This window comes from Cimex lectularius, unplaced genomic scaffold, assembly GCF_000648675.2.
Source record: "Cimex lectularius strain Harlan isolate CLEC.00 unplaced genomic scaffold, Clec_2.1 scaffold230, whole genome shotgun sequence".
In the NCBI taxonomy this organism is placed as follows: Eukaryota; Metazoa; Arthropoda; class Insecta; order Hemiptera; family Cimicidae; genus Cimex; species Cimex lectularius.
In genome coordinates, this window is record NW_019392809.1 from 579,133 (window position 1) to 596,697 (window position 17,565).

The window sequence follows — 17,565 nt, forward strand, 5'->3', positions numbered from 1 at the left end:
ATTCGATGAAACAAACATTAAATTCAAAAGGGATATTAAATGTAAATATGTGGTGAAAATTGTAGTTCTGAGCCAGAAAGCATGAGAGAGACGGAAAATCATAAGGAAAATAGACTTCAATGAAAATGTTTCTTACCAAAACGAAGGTTTACATTCAGTCACTGTTTTCAATTTAATGTAAAATAAAGTTGCTCCAGGCGCATTCTAACCAGTTATAAAACACACGTCCTGTGCATGTGACACAATTTGAATGAAAGTGTGTGTGTGAATATCAAGTAAAAGAGAATAAATGCGAATGGAGGAAACGAGTTATTCAGTAATTTGTGTTTTGTTTCAGGTGAGCGTTGAAGATTGCGTACGGGGTGCTGTACCCGGAGCTGTGAGTTTATATTTTCGATTTCTGAAGAGCCGTCTCTGTTCTGGGTGTCTGCGTGTGTATGGTTTAGTACGGCGGCGGGTGGAAGAAGGCGCGGGGGTGGGCTGGAACTTAGTTAGCGAGGTGGTCGCGGACGGGCGGGGGCCGGGAACTGTACGTGCAACGCCTAACTAAAGTCTCTTCGGGACGGAAAGTTTTTACCTCGCCCTCTCACACCCTCAGAGGACTCCGGGCGAGGAAAAGGGGCAAAGTATGTTTTGAAGTGGTGTACGACCGGAGTGCCATTCCAGGAAATTACTGTAATAAGCCTACACTATACTACACCGCTGTAAAAGTCACTCGCGAGAAAAGAACAACTTTCCTTTTCGAAATTTTTCTTCCGCTACAGCATTTATCCCAGCGTGTTTTCTAATTAATTGAAATTTTTTCTTAACGAGTGTAAACATAGTGGACTTGTCCAAACGCCTCCAGCGAAAACCGACGGACCCAACGACATGTAAGTGGTACTCGAAAAAGCGAAGGAACAAACCGGCGAAAGAAGACGGACCCAATAAGTGACCCAATGCATGGAACAGATAATAGAAAAGACTAACTTTAATAAACGACGATATGTGTAACACATTAGAACATTTAATGACAAAGAGGGAGAATTCAACTTGACAACCTCACATCAATGAAATAACATGTCCTTAACAATTCATTTATATAATATATGTCGCATTTGTTTTTCCTTTTAAAAATAACGATCACTGAGGATGGTGAAATGACAAAAACAAGCGTAATAAGACGGTCAGGGTGACCGGAAATGACATTTCTACTTTAGTTCTGTTACGATTATGAAGATCCCATAATTGCTTCGGAGGCACATGCCCTGCAAATGGACGAATGGAGCAAACACTAGCGTATAAAATTTATGAAAGCAAAAGCACCATCTACCATTCACCCTTCGAAGCAAAACTCTTCATTCTCATACAAATTCCTCAATAATTCTCCCATCCTAAATCAGATTTCACACGCGGGCTTCTTTTGGACTCAAGACTAACCTCGAACCAACACACAACTCAAAAATGACTGGAATTGTACAAACCTTTGGACCAATCTGTAGACGACTGAGCAAATCTAACATTTCAACTAAAGACAAACGGACAGTCTACAACAATACTACAACCAATCTGGACGTACGAACTAAAACAATGGGGCACCTTCCAACAACCAAGAAATACAGTCCTTACAATCTAAAGTTCTCAAAACCTTAGTCAAAATGCTCCTTACTGCAACAACACCCTTCACAAAACCTCAAAATCCACCCCGTACCAAAATAAATCCCCTAAACATTTTCCATCATCCTCAATAAACTTTTCTCTCATCTCTATTGACTAACCAAAAACGTATCTATTAGAAACCATCCTAATAATCCCACCAGACGACGGAAAAGGAGATGGTCTCGTGACCCACTAAACGAGTTAGTCCTTGCGATTTGGCAATTATGGCATGTGATGGTTTCTTGTGCCGTGCGATCAAGATGAATCTAACTTAAACTCGTCATAATCAATCTTTCGAAAATTTGTCTTTACCTAAAAGATAAATATAGAAAATAATCCGTCAAGGAGGCTTTGGGAAACTGTCGGTAGAGTAAATGAGGAATGCCTTTCTTTTACGAAGATGAAAAAGTGAAGGAAGTGTATCGCTTTGACTGCATTATTTTTCATGTAGCTTATGAAGCACGGGAAGAGGAAGATTCCGAGTTCAACGTTCCGGGGATTCTTGGCATTTTCGGCTCGGAGTGGAAGGTGGAGGTCGAGAGGGTGCACCTTTTCTCGCTTCCGCCCCTCGTGGTGAAATTTTTAATGGCGTCAATTTGAGGAATTCTACCCGGGAACGCCTTTGTGCCGTAATCCCCTTTAACCGGATTCCAACCCCTTGTCGTGTCTGATCTGCTAAATAATTTAGGGAAAACTCGACCCTGCAACAATTTCTGGCCAGACTGACAAAAGGTAGTGCTAATTAGCAAAAAGTAGAGCTAAAACTTAAAATTATCTATTTCCCAGTAAAAATCAAGCTAGATAAAGAGTGGCACATGAATTTATGCAAGGGGATGTAAACGATAGTCAGATATTGTTTGTACCACGCCATTTTCGAAGGGTCTACTCCCCCCTCAGGTCCCTCATTTCTGTTTACCTGGCTAGTGTATCTTTTCAGTTGACTCCTTTGTAGGGAAAACTTTGAATCGAATCAGCCACTTCTCAGGACGCAAAGGTGTTCAGAAAATGACCCAATATTAATCGGAATATAACTCGTAATTTGAATTGCAAATACTTGGTACAAGTTTGGCAAAAATAGAAAGAGATGTAACAATTAAAAAGTAATTATAAATATTATAATTAATAAGAAGTTCTTTTCAGAGGATCTTCGGAAGAGGTCAAAACAGAGAAAACTTCCTTACGGTTTTCGCCGAGCTTTCGACAGTTTTATACTGTCATCTTCAGGGCCTGTTTTATTATCATATAAACAAACAATTATAACATGAAAAACAATAATTACAATAATAATTGAATATCTTACTTTAAAACCTTAATAGGAATTTAAATAACATGGTTTTTGAGCACTGAAGTACAATGATTTTTGTGGCTCAGCTCTAAATATTAATTTAAATTGAGAAACATAAATAATTAAAAATTATAGGTAAAATTACAATAACAATAAAATTAAAAACGTGGTCAAGAAAGGTTACCTCATATAAGTCTAAAAAACAGGTACAAGTGATCACAGAAAACGTTTTTTAACTATATATATATATACAATCAAATTATTTTAAAAAAATCGAACCGGGGACTTTTACCTTATCAAATATGAGCGCCCTGTCAACGGATTAACATTGCAGCCACCCTCGCTTCCTTGTTATTGAATTGCATAAATAAGTGTAATAATTTATTGGCTATATATGAACATAACTAGGTCAATAACCTTGTCATCCAATGAACAGAACTGATATGATTTTTAAAGATCATATATAAATAAAGATGTAGAAAAGAAGTAAGGTTACAAGGTTAGAAAGCAACCTTGAAGTTCAGACATGTTTTTATATTGGTGGAATATTTTATAAATTAGACTAGAGGTTTTGATTTTTAAATTTAGTATTTATTGTATTATTTAACATGTAATATCTTCAGGATAAGGAAATGTTTAATTTCAATAAACGTTTTTCATTGGTTGATAAATAATATATCAATACTTGTTACTTCAAGTTACAAACGATACATTTTCTTCATTAAAAAAACTTTCTTTTTAAAAATTTAACCACGGATATTATTAGAAATCTTAATCAAATATCCTCATGACTAGCATAAAGAATTACGGTGAGGGCCAGCACCGAGGTTTGATTTTATTATTTTTTTAAAAGCATCCCAGTCCTAAATCGTCCAATCTCCATTCGAATTTATGAGACAGATACCAATTTTTAAAATAATTTGTATTCTAAAATATCCTACGAAATAGGATTATCGGTTGGGAATTATAATTGGGAGGGAAAGAAGTTCTGCCTTTGCCCTTGGCCTTCGGCTATCACAAAGAAGTGAAAGCACCATTTATTCGGTCACTCTTAAAATGTAATAGTTTTCCTTCCTTTCCGTGTCCGTTTCTCTGACAGAGTTGGCCGAACAGGTTTTCTTCAACTCTTCCACGTTTTATGCTGGGATAAACATTTTTTTTTGTTTTACGACCGATAACTTTCGGCTGGGGTTTTTGACTCAATTAGGGACTCGGGAAATGGTACCCTGAAATGAAAAAGTTTCTACTTTGGCCATAACAGTCAACCTAGCTTGTACCTTACTTATCCTCATACAGAAATTATGGGGAAAGGTTTACATTACATTATTAACCTTTTATCGGTCATTAACCTGAAATCTTTTGTTTTTATTATATTTTTGTTTTCTTCAAACTTCTTGGGTAGCTTCTTTTACACAAAGGATATATTCGGTAATGGCGTATTATATACCAAAAACAAATAATATTACCTTTGAAAATGCGATAATAAAATTGTAACTTTGATTTGTACATTACGTTAACTTCCTGTACTACATTATATTCGGATGGTAATTTTTGAAAACCTTCGCATTATTTTACAGTTTTTTGTTTTCAAAATCAACATTTTTATCTAAATATTATCTTAAATGAGCACAAACATTGCCTTCTTACTAATTTTGGTATTGGACGTCTATTTTTTTGTTTGTGCATTAACGATAATATCAGCTTTTGATGATGTCACGCTTGTTCTTTATGCAGATGATCTAAAAATTTTTAGAATAGTGAACATTTTGATTATGTCAAACTACTATAGTTAAACATTGATCAACAAGTTTCATAGTCAATGCTAATTCTTTTAAATTGAACATTTTAAAATGCAAATTAATGAGTTATTTCAAGGGCAATAAAAAGGATATTTTTTGTACAAAATTGATGGTCCCCCTATAAGTAGATTCAATAGTTTTAGCAATATTGGTGTTCTGTTTGACACATCTCTTTTATTTATAAATTATATTGCTTTCATTAAGAAAAAAACAATAAAGGTTTCATTAATAGAAATACAAAGCACTTTTGTAATATTCAGTTAACTGAAATTTTTTTTTTGCTCTCTCTGTAAATCACAACTTCAATTTGCTTCTATTATTTGATCTCCTTATTACGAATCCCACTCTGATAGTCTTGAGAAGTTTTAAAATAATTTCTTAAGACTTGTTGCATGTTTGAGGGTTAAATCTGATGAAATGAACTATAAATTTCTTCTACTATTCAATTTGACTTTTCTTTCAAATAAAAACGTAAAATATTGGACATATTACTTTCGACATCAATCGTATTGACTGTGAAAATTTTACCCATTTAATTAATTTTAATATTCCCTCTTATTTCACCCACAGTTACGTTCCATTTCAAACATCTTTTCAACAACACAACTACTTAAAAAATATTAATATGACCAGAATTATGGGTCTTGTTGTCAGATGAGATTGACCTTTTTCAAGGATTAGTTTAAGAAAATAAAAATCTAACTTTTAACAGTATTAATTTCTAATTATTTTATTACTTTATGTTATGTTTAATTGTTACTTCTGTATATTTTTATTTATTTGTCATTTTTTCTTATATTATACTTATAATTATACACTTAAATTTTTATATTGTTTCAATATTTATATTTAATCAAAATTAGCATTAGGATATATTATAAAATAAGATTATAACTGCATTTCTACTGCTTGTGTAAATATGGGTGTAGTTTTGTTTTTGCATAATTTTTGTTATATTTTGTTTATCAATATTCTAATATTTTTGTTGCTATTATTTAAAGGAGATGTATGTTTGTATACAGGCATGACCTGCCTGTTTATGTGAAATAAATAAAAATTGCCGCAACTCTTTAAATCAATAGGGTTACGCGAGTTTCTTTGACAAGAAAGAAATGCAGTTAATAAATTTAAAAACACCAAATTGCGCTATGAAAATTCTCAAATAAAAGAAGAAGAGTCTAGGTAATCGTATTCAAGCAGTTCAATATCTCCGGATCTTCGGTTAATGTCGGCTTGACGTTTAGGAAAACTTAATGACAAACATCATAAAGCAAAAACTGCATGAGTTTGTATGTTAATTTTCGATAAGGTAATAATAAATATATTGTACATTATGTATTGAATAGTATTACGTTGAATTTTGTTAATAATCACAAGTATCGTTCAGCGCATTTGACCAGGCATTTTGTAAATTATGCGTCAATTCTTCCAGCAGATGAATTTGAACGTGCAGTTAATTGCCTTAAACATTTTTACATACTAGCATTGATGTCTGCTTCTACGATGGAATGGAAGCTCCCGGCTTCAAGGGATATTAATAAGGGATATTAATGTCGAGCCCCAAAACCCCTTCATTCCGCCTAATTTTATGATCTCTAATTAATTTCATCATTTGATGGGGCGACTGTTGCAGTTCGTACCGTTGGGTCCCCTCTGACAGGCTGAGCCAAAACAAACACTGCCCTGTGGAGATACGAGAAGGGTGGAATTATTAAGTATTTTCTGACCATTTTCATAAATCGAAAGGCCAATTTCTAATTCGATCTAAAACAATGTTGGAAACGACCTGAAACCACCCTCGTGTTCTAGTTATTTTTTTTTACTGTCGACAGAGATAAAATGAAGAAAATAAATTGCCGGCCGAGGCTGTTTCTTATGCGCTTGGAATTCTTTGTAGGCTGTTCTTTCACAGACTGATTTATTTTAGTGGTTTACTTTTAAAATTAAGGCTATAGATCGGTTTCGAAGTGAAAATGGATACTAAACATTTGGAGCTGGAGTTTTTAGTCGCTTTTAGTGTAAAGAGATGGTTTGGGAAAGTCAGTGATAAGTTCAAGGCGCTCTCCGAAGTAAAAGGAAAATATATGAGGTTTAATGTCAAACCAACATTACAACGTTCGGTAGCACAATTGTTTTTACTAACTTTTTAAAAGTTGAAATCTCCGCTAAGTACGAAGTTTAAAACACCAATCATGATATGATTGTTATCAATACCTAAGTGCTCCTAGAAACCAAAAACTTTTAATATTTCTTGTTCGACTGCAACTTAATGTTTTAATTTATATTGTTAGTTAAATTTAAAGCTGCTAATGTTTTGTAAGAAATATTGTTATTAAATAAAGGACTTTTGACTACATTGCATGACTAAAGTATATAGGGCCAAACTAGCTGATAGATTTCCCCGACGATAATAATCCGATCACTCCGTAATAAAAACAACTTCTTTAAAGGTTCTTATAAGCCTCCAGATAAATAATCTTATATTTCTGTTCCGACTGGCGCAGATGTATTTTATAATTCCTTTCACACATAACACAAGCTATAAATCAATTAATTGCGATTCTGGTCCTTTTTGGTTATAAGGCGGTTTGCGTTTAGCGATATCGCAAATTTTTTAAATAATTCAATTTAGAAAGTCAGGCGGAGTGGCCTGCAAATTGTTGAAATTATTTCACCGCTGGTCCGTCAGGTCTCGACGCTTTCCGCTTTAAGCGGCTTCTTCTTGAACGTTTACTAAGGACACAGTGGTTCACTCGTCAGCCGACAAAATAGAAAGTGACTTCGGCCAATAATGACAATTTCATTAACTGATGCCGTGCAGTCTCGTCGATTGCCTAAACTCTTCTCGGGTATTAACGCTCATGAAACGACTTCTCAATAGGTCTCACGATCAGGCAATTTATTATTATGAAAACATCGAGGGAATTTGGCTTGGAAATTGAGGCGACGACCACTAATAACACGCTGGCCATGAGGATCTGCTTTAGCGGAATCCGCAAGCCAGTGCTATGGATTTAAGCCTATGATTAGCAATTTCATACATAGTTTCTTCTTGGGCATTCACTTTTACAAATCATACAAATCATCTTATACATCCAGTATACGTAAAAACATAAAAGTATTAAATTTATCGCTATTATTTTTTATTAAAATTTAATGTAGAATAAATCTTTTTTTAAATATTTGCTTTGTTAGTTGTAGGCTTTTCAAATTATTGGATAGAATGTTGAACTGTAAACAACCAGTGTAAATAAAATAAATAGGCTGCATTTTGCTCACTGGTTGTTTACAGTCCAACATTCCGTCCAATCTTTTGTTTTTATATACGAGAGAGTTCAATTAGAAAACCATTAGATCCAGTTTATTGCACAAACAGTTTGGGTTAAAGACAATTGGTATTGTTTAATCATTGAAGATAAAATTTAAATACAATCTAAAAGTTTTCAAGTCAAAGAATAGTAATGTAATAAGGGTTTAAACAAGTTGAAGCCATCAAGTTAATGGAAACGTCTTTCTACAAAATGATCTTTTTCTACCTTTTATTTTTTAAACGAAGCATTCGATTGAAAATTAGTACTACAACCTGTCTATTTGTGTCATTATCACTGCTTATATTTGGCGCGTTGCTGCGAAAAACAATTATTATTAAATTGTTATGTAAAAAACGGTTTTTGATTAGCGAGTCTGCCGTGAAGAGTTTGTCGTTCTGAATGTCCGACTAGGTGCAATAATTAATAAATCTCATCTTATAACTGTAATAATAAATGTGTGGTGTTTAGTGACCGTAGTGAATGATTATTTGGAGATCGTGAGATGCGGTCTGGTAGGTTTTAGAAAAACATTTCCTTTATCGTGCCCACGTTTCAATCTTTAGGCATTTCAATAAAAAAGTTCTCTGATTGATAGCCGATGCAAGTTTCTTTTCAATGTTGACGATGTTTTTCAGAATACTCTTTGCTTGGTGTCCATATATAGCTGAAATCTACAAAGAGTATTCTGAAGGATATCGCGAACAATTAAAAAAAACTTGCATCGGCTATCAATCAGAGAACGTTTTTATTGAAATGCCCTGAAAATGATCTCAATAAAGATCGAAACGCTTGCACGATAAAGGAAATATTTTTCTAAAACCTACACCACACCAGACCGCATCTCACGATCTCCAAATAATCATGCAATATAAAACAAATTTTGGGACTTGAATTGAAAACGCAGATTTTCCCACTTGCGTTGCTGCCAAGTTAAAGACGTCGTTGACATAAAATTACAATAAGTTCTAAAAAAATTTCCACAGAATTTTTGGGATCCATTGAGGCAGATCTACAGCACATGTAATAAGGGGTAATTCCATTGTTCTTTACCGGTTTGGTTTTTTCAGACAGTCAATCCTGGCCGTTAAACTAGAAGTTGTTACTAATGACCTATTTAAATATCTCTCTCCAGTCCCATTCCAGGTTCAGGTGAAATGTTTGTAGTGTGAATCCACGAATAATATACGTCGAAACAAAGAGGGGAATTAATTGCTGTACGCCAGGCAGTTACAATCCTGTGGAGCTTTAAGCCGAACGGAAAACGTTTTTCAAAACCTTTTCCCACTGTATTTAATCAAACAGAATGCAACTCTCGCTTTTCGGAATTTTAATTACAAACTGGTATGGTATTCGTGCTTTTTTGTGTACATATATTCATATTTGAAGCATCGACGTTTTTTATACCACAAACATATCATTCATGTAAAGGATCAATAACGGATTGAAAAAAGCTATATTATCGAGTAAGCCGGGTTTAAAAAAATCCGAGTCGATAATCTATTTACTTATGCATTATATATGAACTACATATTTACTTTTTTATACAATATGCACCCAATCAGATGGAAAATCCATACGTACGTGTTTCTTTCTTCCAAGATTATATACATTACTCCTCACTGCTTTATAATAGAATTAATACTTATTATTGGCGTGTTGCTTGTGTACTTATCTGCAGTCTGCTGTGTGAACAAAACATTACTCTTAAAAACAATTTAGTTTTTATATTTCGTTTTGACGTCAGATTTAAGAGTAGCTCGTTAATAAATTCCGGTTATATTTTTAAACTCATAATTGGAAAAGTTTTAAAGTTGCTATTGTAAATAACTTAGGCCTACTACAGAAAAATTGTCGGAATTTTTATTTCCTCAAGTTATAACTTCCAAATTAAAGAAAAAATAAGTGACAAATTTTTTCAAAATTTTACATTTGATTGTAGTTAATCCCATTTTGAAAACATTAGTTAACTGAGAATATTTTCATGAACATTGGGACACTTACTGGATCCTTTTTCCCCGCGGGTTTGTTGACCTACTCACATGTTTCGGTATTGCGCCATCTTCAGAGAGGAACAAACGGTACCACGAGTTCACCGATCGCAGACCCCAGCATCTATTCTAAGAGTAATTATTAAAGCATAAGATATATGATAGAAAATATGATTAAAAAAGTTCTCATCATCTGTACACCTTGGGTAGACCTTCTCAATAAATAAAAAAAAATGGTTATGTAAAACGATTGCCAATGAAAACAAAACATTTTTTGTTCTTTTGGACACCTTCACATATCATCGATCTTCGTTTCTTTTCATAAAGACTCCGCAAACTATGCAGGCCGAAGCGATTTAAAAAATTCCATCTTCTTGAAGCTGATTTTCACAAAAATTCCATTGGTTTTAATATGAGAGTTTTAGGTTGAAATGGCCCGTGGCAGACGATTTCGTGAGCCTGCAGTAATTTTGGCTGCGGTGCAAGGGTCGGCTGGCAAGATAGGGCATTACGCCCGAGGTTTACGAGGTCTCCTAAGAGGTCCTACAAAAGGGAAGGATAGCACGTCCGTGAGGGGCTTCTTCCCCTTTAACTTAAACTCGAGGGGTCATGGACCAGGAAATAGAACCGTCCGACGGGACGTAATTGGGAGAAATCAAATCATCGCCAGAAACAACGACCGGTGGCTTCTATTTTGCAATCTCTTTTTATGCTCGATATATCGGTGAAATTGGCTAAATAACTATTTCAAAAGGTGGGGTTGAGATGGGAAGTTATGAATTTAATATTATAATGTTGATTATTAATTAAGATCACCTTAACAAATGTTCTTCTATCTTCAATGGTTCTGCTTTGCTTTATTAAGTACACAATTGGCCGAACACAACGACTAAGGCACAGGTTCATCGCTAAGCATACCACCTGGAGAAATCTTGAGATTTATTTTTATTGTGTTTTTTTCAATAAACGAAATTAGAAATTTCTGAAATCGGTCAAAAAACGTTATCCAACCATATTGGAAAAAAAACAAGCAAATACAGGCTATTTTATAAGCATATGAAATAATTTATATATTTTATAAATAGTAATAATTTTTTTGACTATCGCCGTCTGGTGAAGAGTTGGTCAAATATTACAGTGCGGTGTTTGTGTTGCTCCATTCCAGTCCAATATTCCCAACTGACAAGTCTTTTGACAGAATATAGATTGCAGCTTGTTGCAGATTAGATATTCTCCAGATGATACAGTTCCCGGTTTGATGACTCAGCCTCCGAACATCGAGTGTCATTGTAATAAACTGTCGTTTAAGACGCATTTTAAGCCTGTAATAGCAGTTGATAATAAAAGTTTTAATAGGGATGTTTCCTTTATAAAGGTTTTGTTAAAATATAAAAAATCTCTCTCAGACTCACCTTGAGAAGGTTTTATTTACACCCAATGTAATAAAGTCGGGGAACTGAAGAAAACAAATATCCCTTGGGATTCATAAATAAGAATACCTTCTCCAATTTACAAAGTAAGATCCGCTCTAGTATTAACGTATTAAGGTAATCTCACCGACTTTACAAGGTCGATGGAAGGAAATCCAGAACTTTTCTAAAATTTTAAAACACTTTATTTTATATATTATATTTATAACTATTCATGCAATGTGTATCTTACTAATCAACTAATTACGTTTTTATTCAAATTGACACTTTAAAAGGTGATCATGAAAAAGAATGATTTGAATTCCAAAAAACAAGAGGCAAATACAACGATTTTCTGAGAATTACTGATATATTTTGGTTTGTTATTATTAGTGGATAACACATTTTGCAATTTTATTCTTATGAAATCCATTATATTTCGTCGTCCGATTGACCAAATAACTTCTTTCAATTAATTAATCTTTATGTAAGGTATTGGTTGAAGTGAAAAAGCTAGTGTCACGAGCGGGATTCGAACCCACGACCTTCGGTTAACTACGTCGCTGCCACTTGAGCTATCGTGACTTCCATCCACTCGGACACCAACTTCCCATCTCAACCTACAACCGTTCGAATTCTCTTTCTTTTTGCCATTTTTCAAATGACGTGTAATCAGGATTCGATTCTCGGCGACAAATAAAATGGCCACGTTATTTTACTTATTAAATCCATTATATTTCGTGGTCCGATTGACCGAATAACTTCTTTCAATTAATTAATTTTGTTATTTATTATTATTTAATTTATTATTAAGGATCTTTATCCTTATTAACAATAGGGTAAATAATTTTCTGTATTAACCATTATAAGAGCCATTTCTGGAGTTTTGTCTTTTTCGTTAGTTTGTCTGTCATAATTTGCCTATATGTAATCTACTATTTTCCATTTTTGCTGAAGAAATCAGATAAATCGCTTTCCGCCGGTAATCGACTGCCATCTAATAGATAGTGTTGCGACTATGGCAACGTTGGTAACCAAACTGGGAGGAACACTTCGTGAAACGTTACTGAAATTGACGCTAACTTTCCCCCTTTAAGCTCGTTACTCTATCCAGGGAAGTTAATCATTTGCGGTTTTAGGATTATTGGCGTTACCCGTCGAGATGCTCTTAGACTCCAGGAGATAATTAGGAACAGGTGACCCCCATCGGAGTTAGTTCACCAAGACATTCCTTACCTCGCTAGTTCTCTCACCCTCCTTCCTAGGATTTTGCGGTGCCCTCGGGCAAACAGATTTTCGACGGTGCTCCACTAAATCATCCTTTAATAACCATTCGCACGCTCATGTGGAAGAGGAAAATATGATTTGCCTATACTACTGTTTAGGTAACAGTTAAACAAAGGCTAATCCGATTGTCGTTAAGAAATGTCCGTACTCTCAGGATTTTGGCTTATACTGCTATTTGAAACGAATGACATCACTGGATCTGTTATTGTTCTTCCCCGAGGATTTACGTATTGTATACGCTTAAGTAATGTAAGAATGTATTTGATAATTTTTTCAACGTTTATTTTGTTGTGAGTTTTCCGTGTGGTTTCTGGGGTGATGAATCTTTAGCTTGGTCTCCGACCCTTGGCTCTTTTCGTACGTCTGTCTTAACAGACGCTGTTGATGTCGACCAAAATAACGGGAACAACACGGTACTAATTTATTTTTGCTTTTGATTACCTAGAATAGACCCGGCTCGGTTTACCGCCGTCTAAATTCGAAGTTCTTACAACAGCGAGGATAAGCGGACTTAATTTGACCTTGATGCATATAATTGAACAAAACGGGAACACGATACGAAATTGATGATAATAGTAGTCAACAGACAGGGTCAAATCGGAAAAAATGGCATTGTTTCTTTTCATTGGCATTGAACTAAATTTTGAATAATCAATGAGGGTACTTTCATATATAGACTTTTCTTTTATAAAGGATGGGAATAAATTGTACAACTTTATACCAATGATTTCAAATTGCATACAGAGATTTTTTGCCGGTTCCAACCTCATGTAAGCTTTACGATTCAATCCTTACTTAAATCATTAATGATCAGGTTTTCATTCTAGCCTTGATGCCCTTTCGTCGACCAAACATCTCATAATAGAAGACAATTTCGTGAAATTGCTTTGCATGGTTAATTCAGGGAGCGCCGAGTTGGGGATGGACCCGTACCTAAAGCAGTTGGACTCTTACATTAATTTAACACACACATAATACGCACATTCATCCATTAATCGTAATCCATCGCATCAATTTATGTACCATTGAAGTGACGCATTGAACATTTCAGCGTTTCTTCTATATAAATAAGATGTTCTTCCACGCTGTTATTTTGAAATTCAAAACGTATCATGATGTACAAAGTGAAGCCTATTGTTTTATAATCGACCTGAAGGGAAATTATCACATTAATGATGACAGCTGGCGCCGACGCGAAAAATTATTCCTTTAATTGCACACCGTCTATTTTTGTTTATTTTACTGAGATAAGCAAGCAACGTCGTTTTCAGGATTGCTAAACCAGATATAAGGAAGAGATAGATTTTACGAAAGAACTCTTCCGACACGGGATGTCATAACTGTAAGGCGAAGAATTGCGTTTATCTGGAGATTCGTGCCTTTGTTCAAGCTTCTTCGTAAACGTAACTAGTAAAGAAAATAATTACTAGTCGCATTGTGAAAAATAGAAATGACCAATTGTCGATTCGAGGTACAACCACAAAAAGTTCATTAATGAAATAGCCTTCTTTTACATCTCTTATAAGTGGAGATCGATAATCGGCAATATCTACATTGCGAAATGAAAAAAAAATGTATGAGGTTGTTGTTTTATTATTGTATATTAATGTATTACATGGACTGATTATTTACGTAGTTCTTAGAAATATGTAGGATGTCGTCAACTGTTTATTCATCAGGGATCATTTGATAAAAAATTGATCAACCTAAATCTAATCTGTATGTGCTAGACCAATGCGTAATATTTACTATATAAGAATATTTATTTTATCAAATGATCCTTTTCTTCAATATCTAGACCTCAATGCGGAACAGATTTTCGTGTACGATGGCCGCCCGGTCAGTTATCCCTTCGCACCTTGGAATAGGAAACATGATTATTTAAAAATTTGTCACTGTTTATATGGTGGTACATAAAAATGTAGAATGCATAGTTTTCACCCCGTAGTGAATAAATTCTTTAGAATTGTCGATTAGACAATTATTGACGTTTGGTACATTGATAATCCAGCCGCCAATTATGCTGTTTGAAAAAAATTGCTTACATTTTTAAATGCAACGTTTTAATTACGACGTGACAGCGGATCCACATATGACTTTACTCTGGCAAATGAAGCTGTGGAAATGGAAATTAGCCCGTCCAGATTGCAAACAGCCTGCTAACGAACTGTTTTCCCTAAAAAAAAATCGTTGTGCAATATTGGGCTATGATGCCGAGGAAGGGGGGTTTATTTCTTCATTTTCTTACATTTTTATATCTCCTTCCTAGCTTGCGGAGGCAGAAAGTGTAACACGAGATACGGGCAGTCTTCACGTACAGATAGCGTACCCTGATATTTTGGAAAGCGTGAAGTACTGGGAGTCTTCAGATTTAAAAAGCCGCGTCGCTTATGTAACTGGAGAATTAACAGGTCGTTCCATGAGACTATAGTTCCTTCACTCCTGACCTGATTCGCCTCCACGAGTTATGTTTCATAATACACCTTCTTCCAGCCTAGCACGAAAACTGACAATCGTATTTTTGAGTCCTATTTTTCTAATTTTTCTAATTTACCTAATTTATTTTTCAAAAGTTGTTAGTTTATTACTAATTAACTATCAATAGTTTCTTTTTGTGTTCAGTAATATAAGTTCTTAATATCTCTAGAGTCACGACCTGTAGATCCTCCCCGCGGCCGAGGCCTGAGCCGGAAATGAGGAATCGTCCTTACCCGAATAAGCATAGGTCATAAGCGGTTGACCTACAGGCACCTGCTTCTGGGCCAAAGCACGCCCCTTATGCAGAGAAATGTTCCTCGATGTTTCCCACATAATAGAAGTCCCTTCGACTCTTTTTAGAGAATGTGGCATGTCACCAAATTTAAGAAAGGTTGTTGGGCACAATAACGAGTTTCTGAATTATCGGTTCTGCTTTTTGGAGTTTTTTATTTTTATTTTTTATAGTTAATACACTGAGAAGCAAAAAGGAGTTCCCTGATATTATTATTTTCTAATTATCCTCGTATAATTATTTTTTAGCAACTACTTGCAATCGTTATAATTTTTTGTTGTTGTTTGCTTTATTTAAAAGAAACCAGATATAGCAAAATAAAAAATTTAACTGAGTAAAACAGATTATTTCCTCCTCTTGCGTTGATAACCGCTTGCATTCGATGTGGCATCAATTTTATGAAATTATGAGAGTAGTCTTGAAAGTAGTGCTGTGGGATATTTCCCTATTCCTCTAACAGCGCCATTCTTAATTCTAGCAAATTCTCTGGCATCATAGGGCAACTTAATACCTTCTTTGACAACTCGTCCTAAAGGTGTTCGATGGGTTTAAGTTGGGACATCATGCTGGCCAATTAAAAAAAAAAAGAAAAAAAAGCCCGTTCCAAGTAGTCCCCAACGATCTGTGGGGTCTTGGATTGTCAAAATATAAACGTCGCCAATTTGTGGCATATAAGGAACAACTTCTTCCGATAACTTCTTCAATGTATCGCGCTGCTGTGAGCGAACCTTCCATAGAAATATCTGCCCAAACCATAATACCACCACCTCCTTGGCTTGGCTATTTCTGAATGAAAATGTTGCTGGGTTATATCACTCTCCTCTTCTTCTCCAAACCCTCTCACTGCCGTCAGAAGACCTCAAACAAACCCTTGACCCCATCCGAAATTTTAGTCTAACCTTGCTCAGACTAATTGGTGAGATTTGTTGCGAAACTTAACCAAGACGTTCTGACCCTTGTCCGAAATTTTGGACCAGTGGCAGGCCTTCTACAACGTAATCCACGTATTTGACTATTTAAAGAGTTATTTAAAAAAATCCAATTGTAAAAATAAGTGGAAGAATTTAATCTGTGTTTTATTTGCCTCTAGTCATTTAAAACGGACCAAATAATGTTGTAAGATAATCAAGGGAGGATTGTCTAAGAGATAATTAATAATATTAGGGAGGCCACGTTTTCCCTCTTAGTGTAGATATGTTTTATGAGTTTTGTTTGAGGGCTTATATTTATTAGTGTGAGTGGTGAGGGTGTGATGGTGTACTCCAGCAGTGTGTTTGTTTGTTTGTGTGTGTGTGTGTGTGTGTGTGTGTGTGTGTGTGTACGTGTGTGTGTGTGTGTGTGTGTGTGTGTGCGCGCGCGTGTGTGTGTGTGTGTGTGTGTGCGTGTAGCGTCGAAGATGGAATATTTTTACAAAAGTACCTCATTGACCCTAATTTAAATTATATTATTAAAATTGCGTGTAGATCAATGTAGGAATATCGTGTACTCCACAGACTAATCAGAATGAGTACAATGTATAGGTAGCATTATTATTGAAATGGCCTAGCTGTCGAAAGCCCCTGCTGGAGCCTAATCCCGTTGGTTGATAAGGGACGATCTCTTGGGCATCTGGCTTCAGGGCGATACTTGCGATCCAGCAGGATAACGCGTTAGGTGAACCCTGAGGTATTGACTCTTCGTCACCCCATCGGGGCGTGACAACCCTTCGAAGTGAAAGTCCCATAAGAGTCTTTAAAAATACATCTTCCTTAGTGATGCGTCAACATCCTAAATAAAAATATGACGTAGTCTGTGAATAGGTGATTTCAATCTATGATTATTATTACGTTTTATAACACTTTGATTCAAATCAAGTTTTTCGCAAATGTTTGGGTTACAATTTTTTTTTATTCTATGAATTGTGCAAATAAAGGGTCGTTTATTAATGGGCTCTAATTAATTATTTCCATTTATTGAACTAGCCAAAATTCTCACTACACCGGGTTCGTATCATCTTTGGTTATTGTTGTCTTGTTAAAAGTTATTGTTGTGATTAAGTACCTTGCTGGTAAGATGTTCGATAGTTTTAGGTTTTTTAT

At 35.1% G+C, this 17,565-nt stretch overlaps 1 protein-coding gene across 3 annotated transcripts in view; it reads left to right on the forward strand.

The window, feature by feature from the left end:
- Window positions 1-17,565, forward strand: part of LOC106672348 (brain-specific angiogenesis inhibitor 1-associated protein 2) — a 264,724-nt gene that overhangs the window by 100,795 nt on the left and 146,364 nt on the right. For 2 of the 3 annotated variants that reach the window (XM_024228172.1, XM_024228171.1), the window contains exon 3: window positions 338-379. The exons of the other annotated variant lie outside the window; for it this stretch is intronic. In XM_024228172.1, coding sequence (XP_024083940.1) covers window positions 338-379 — 42 coding nt within the window. The remainder of the gene's footprint in view (window positions 1-337; window positions 380-17,565) is intronic. 3 annotated transcript variants of the gene reach the window in all.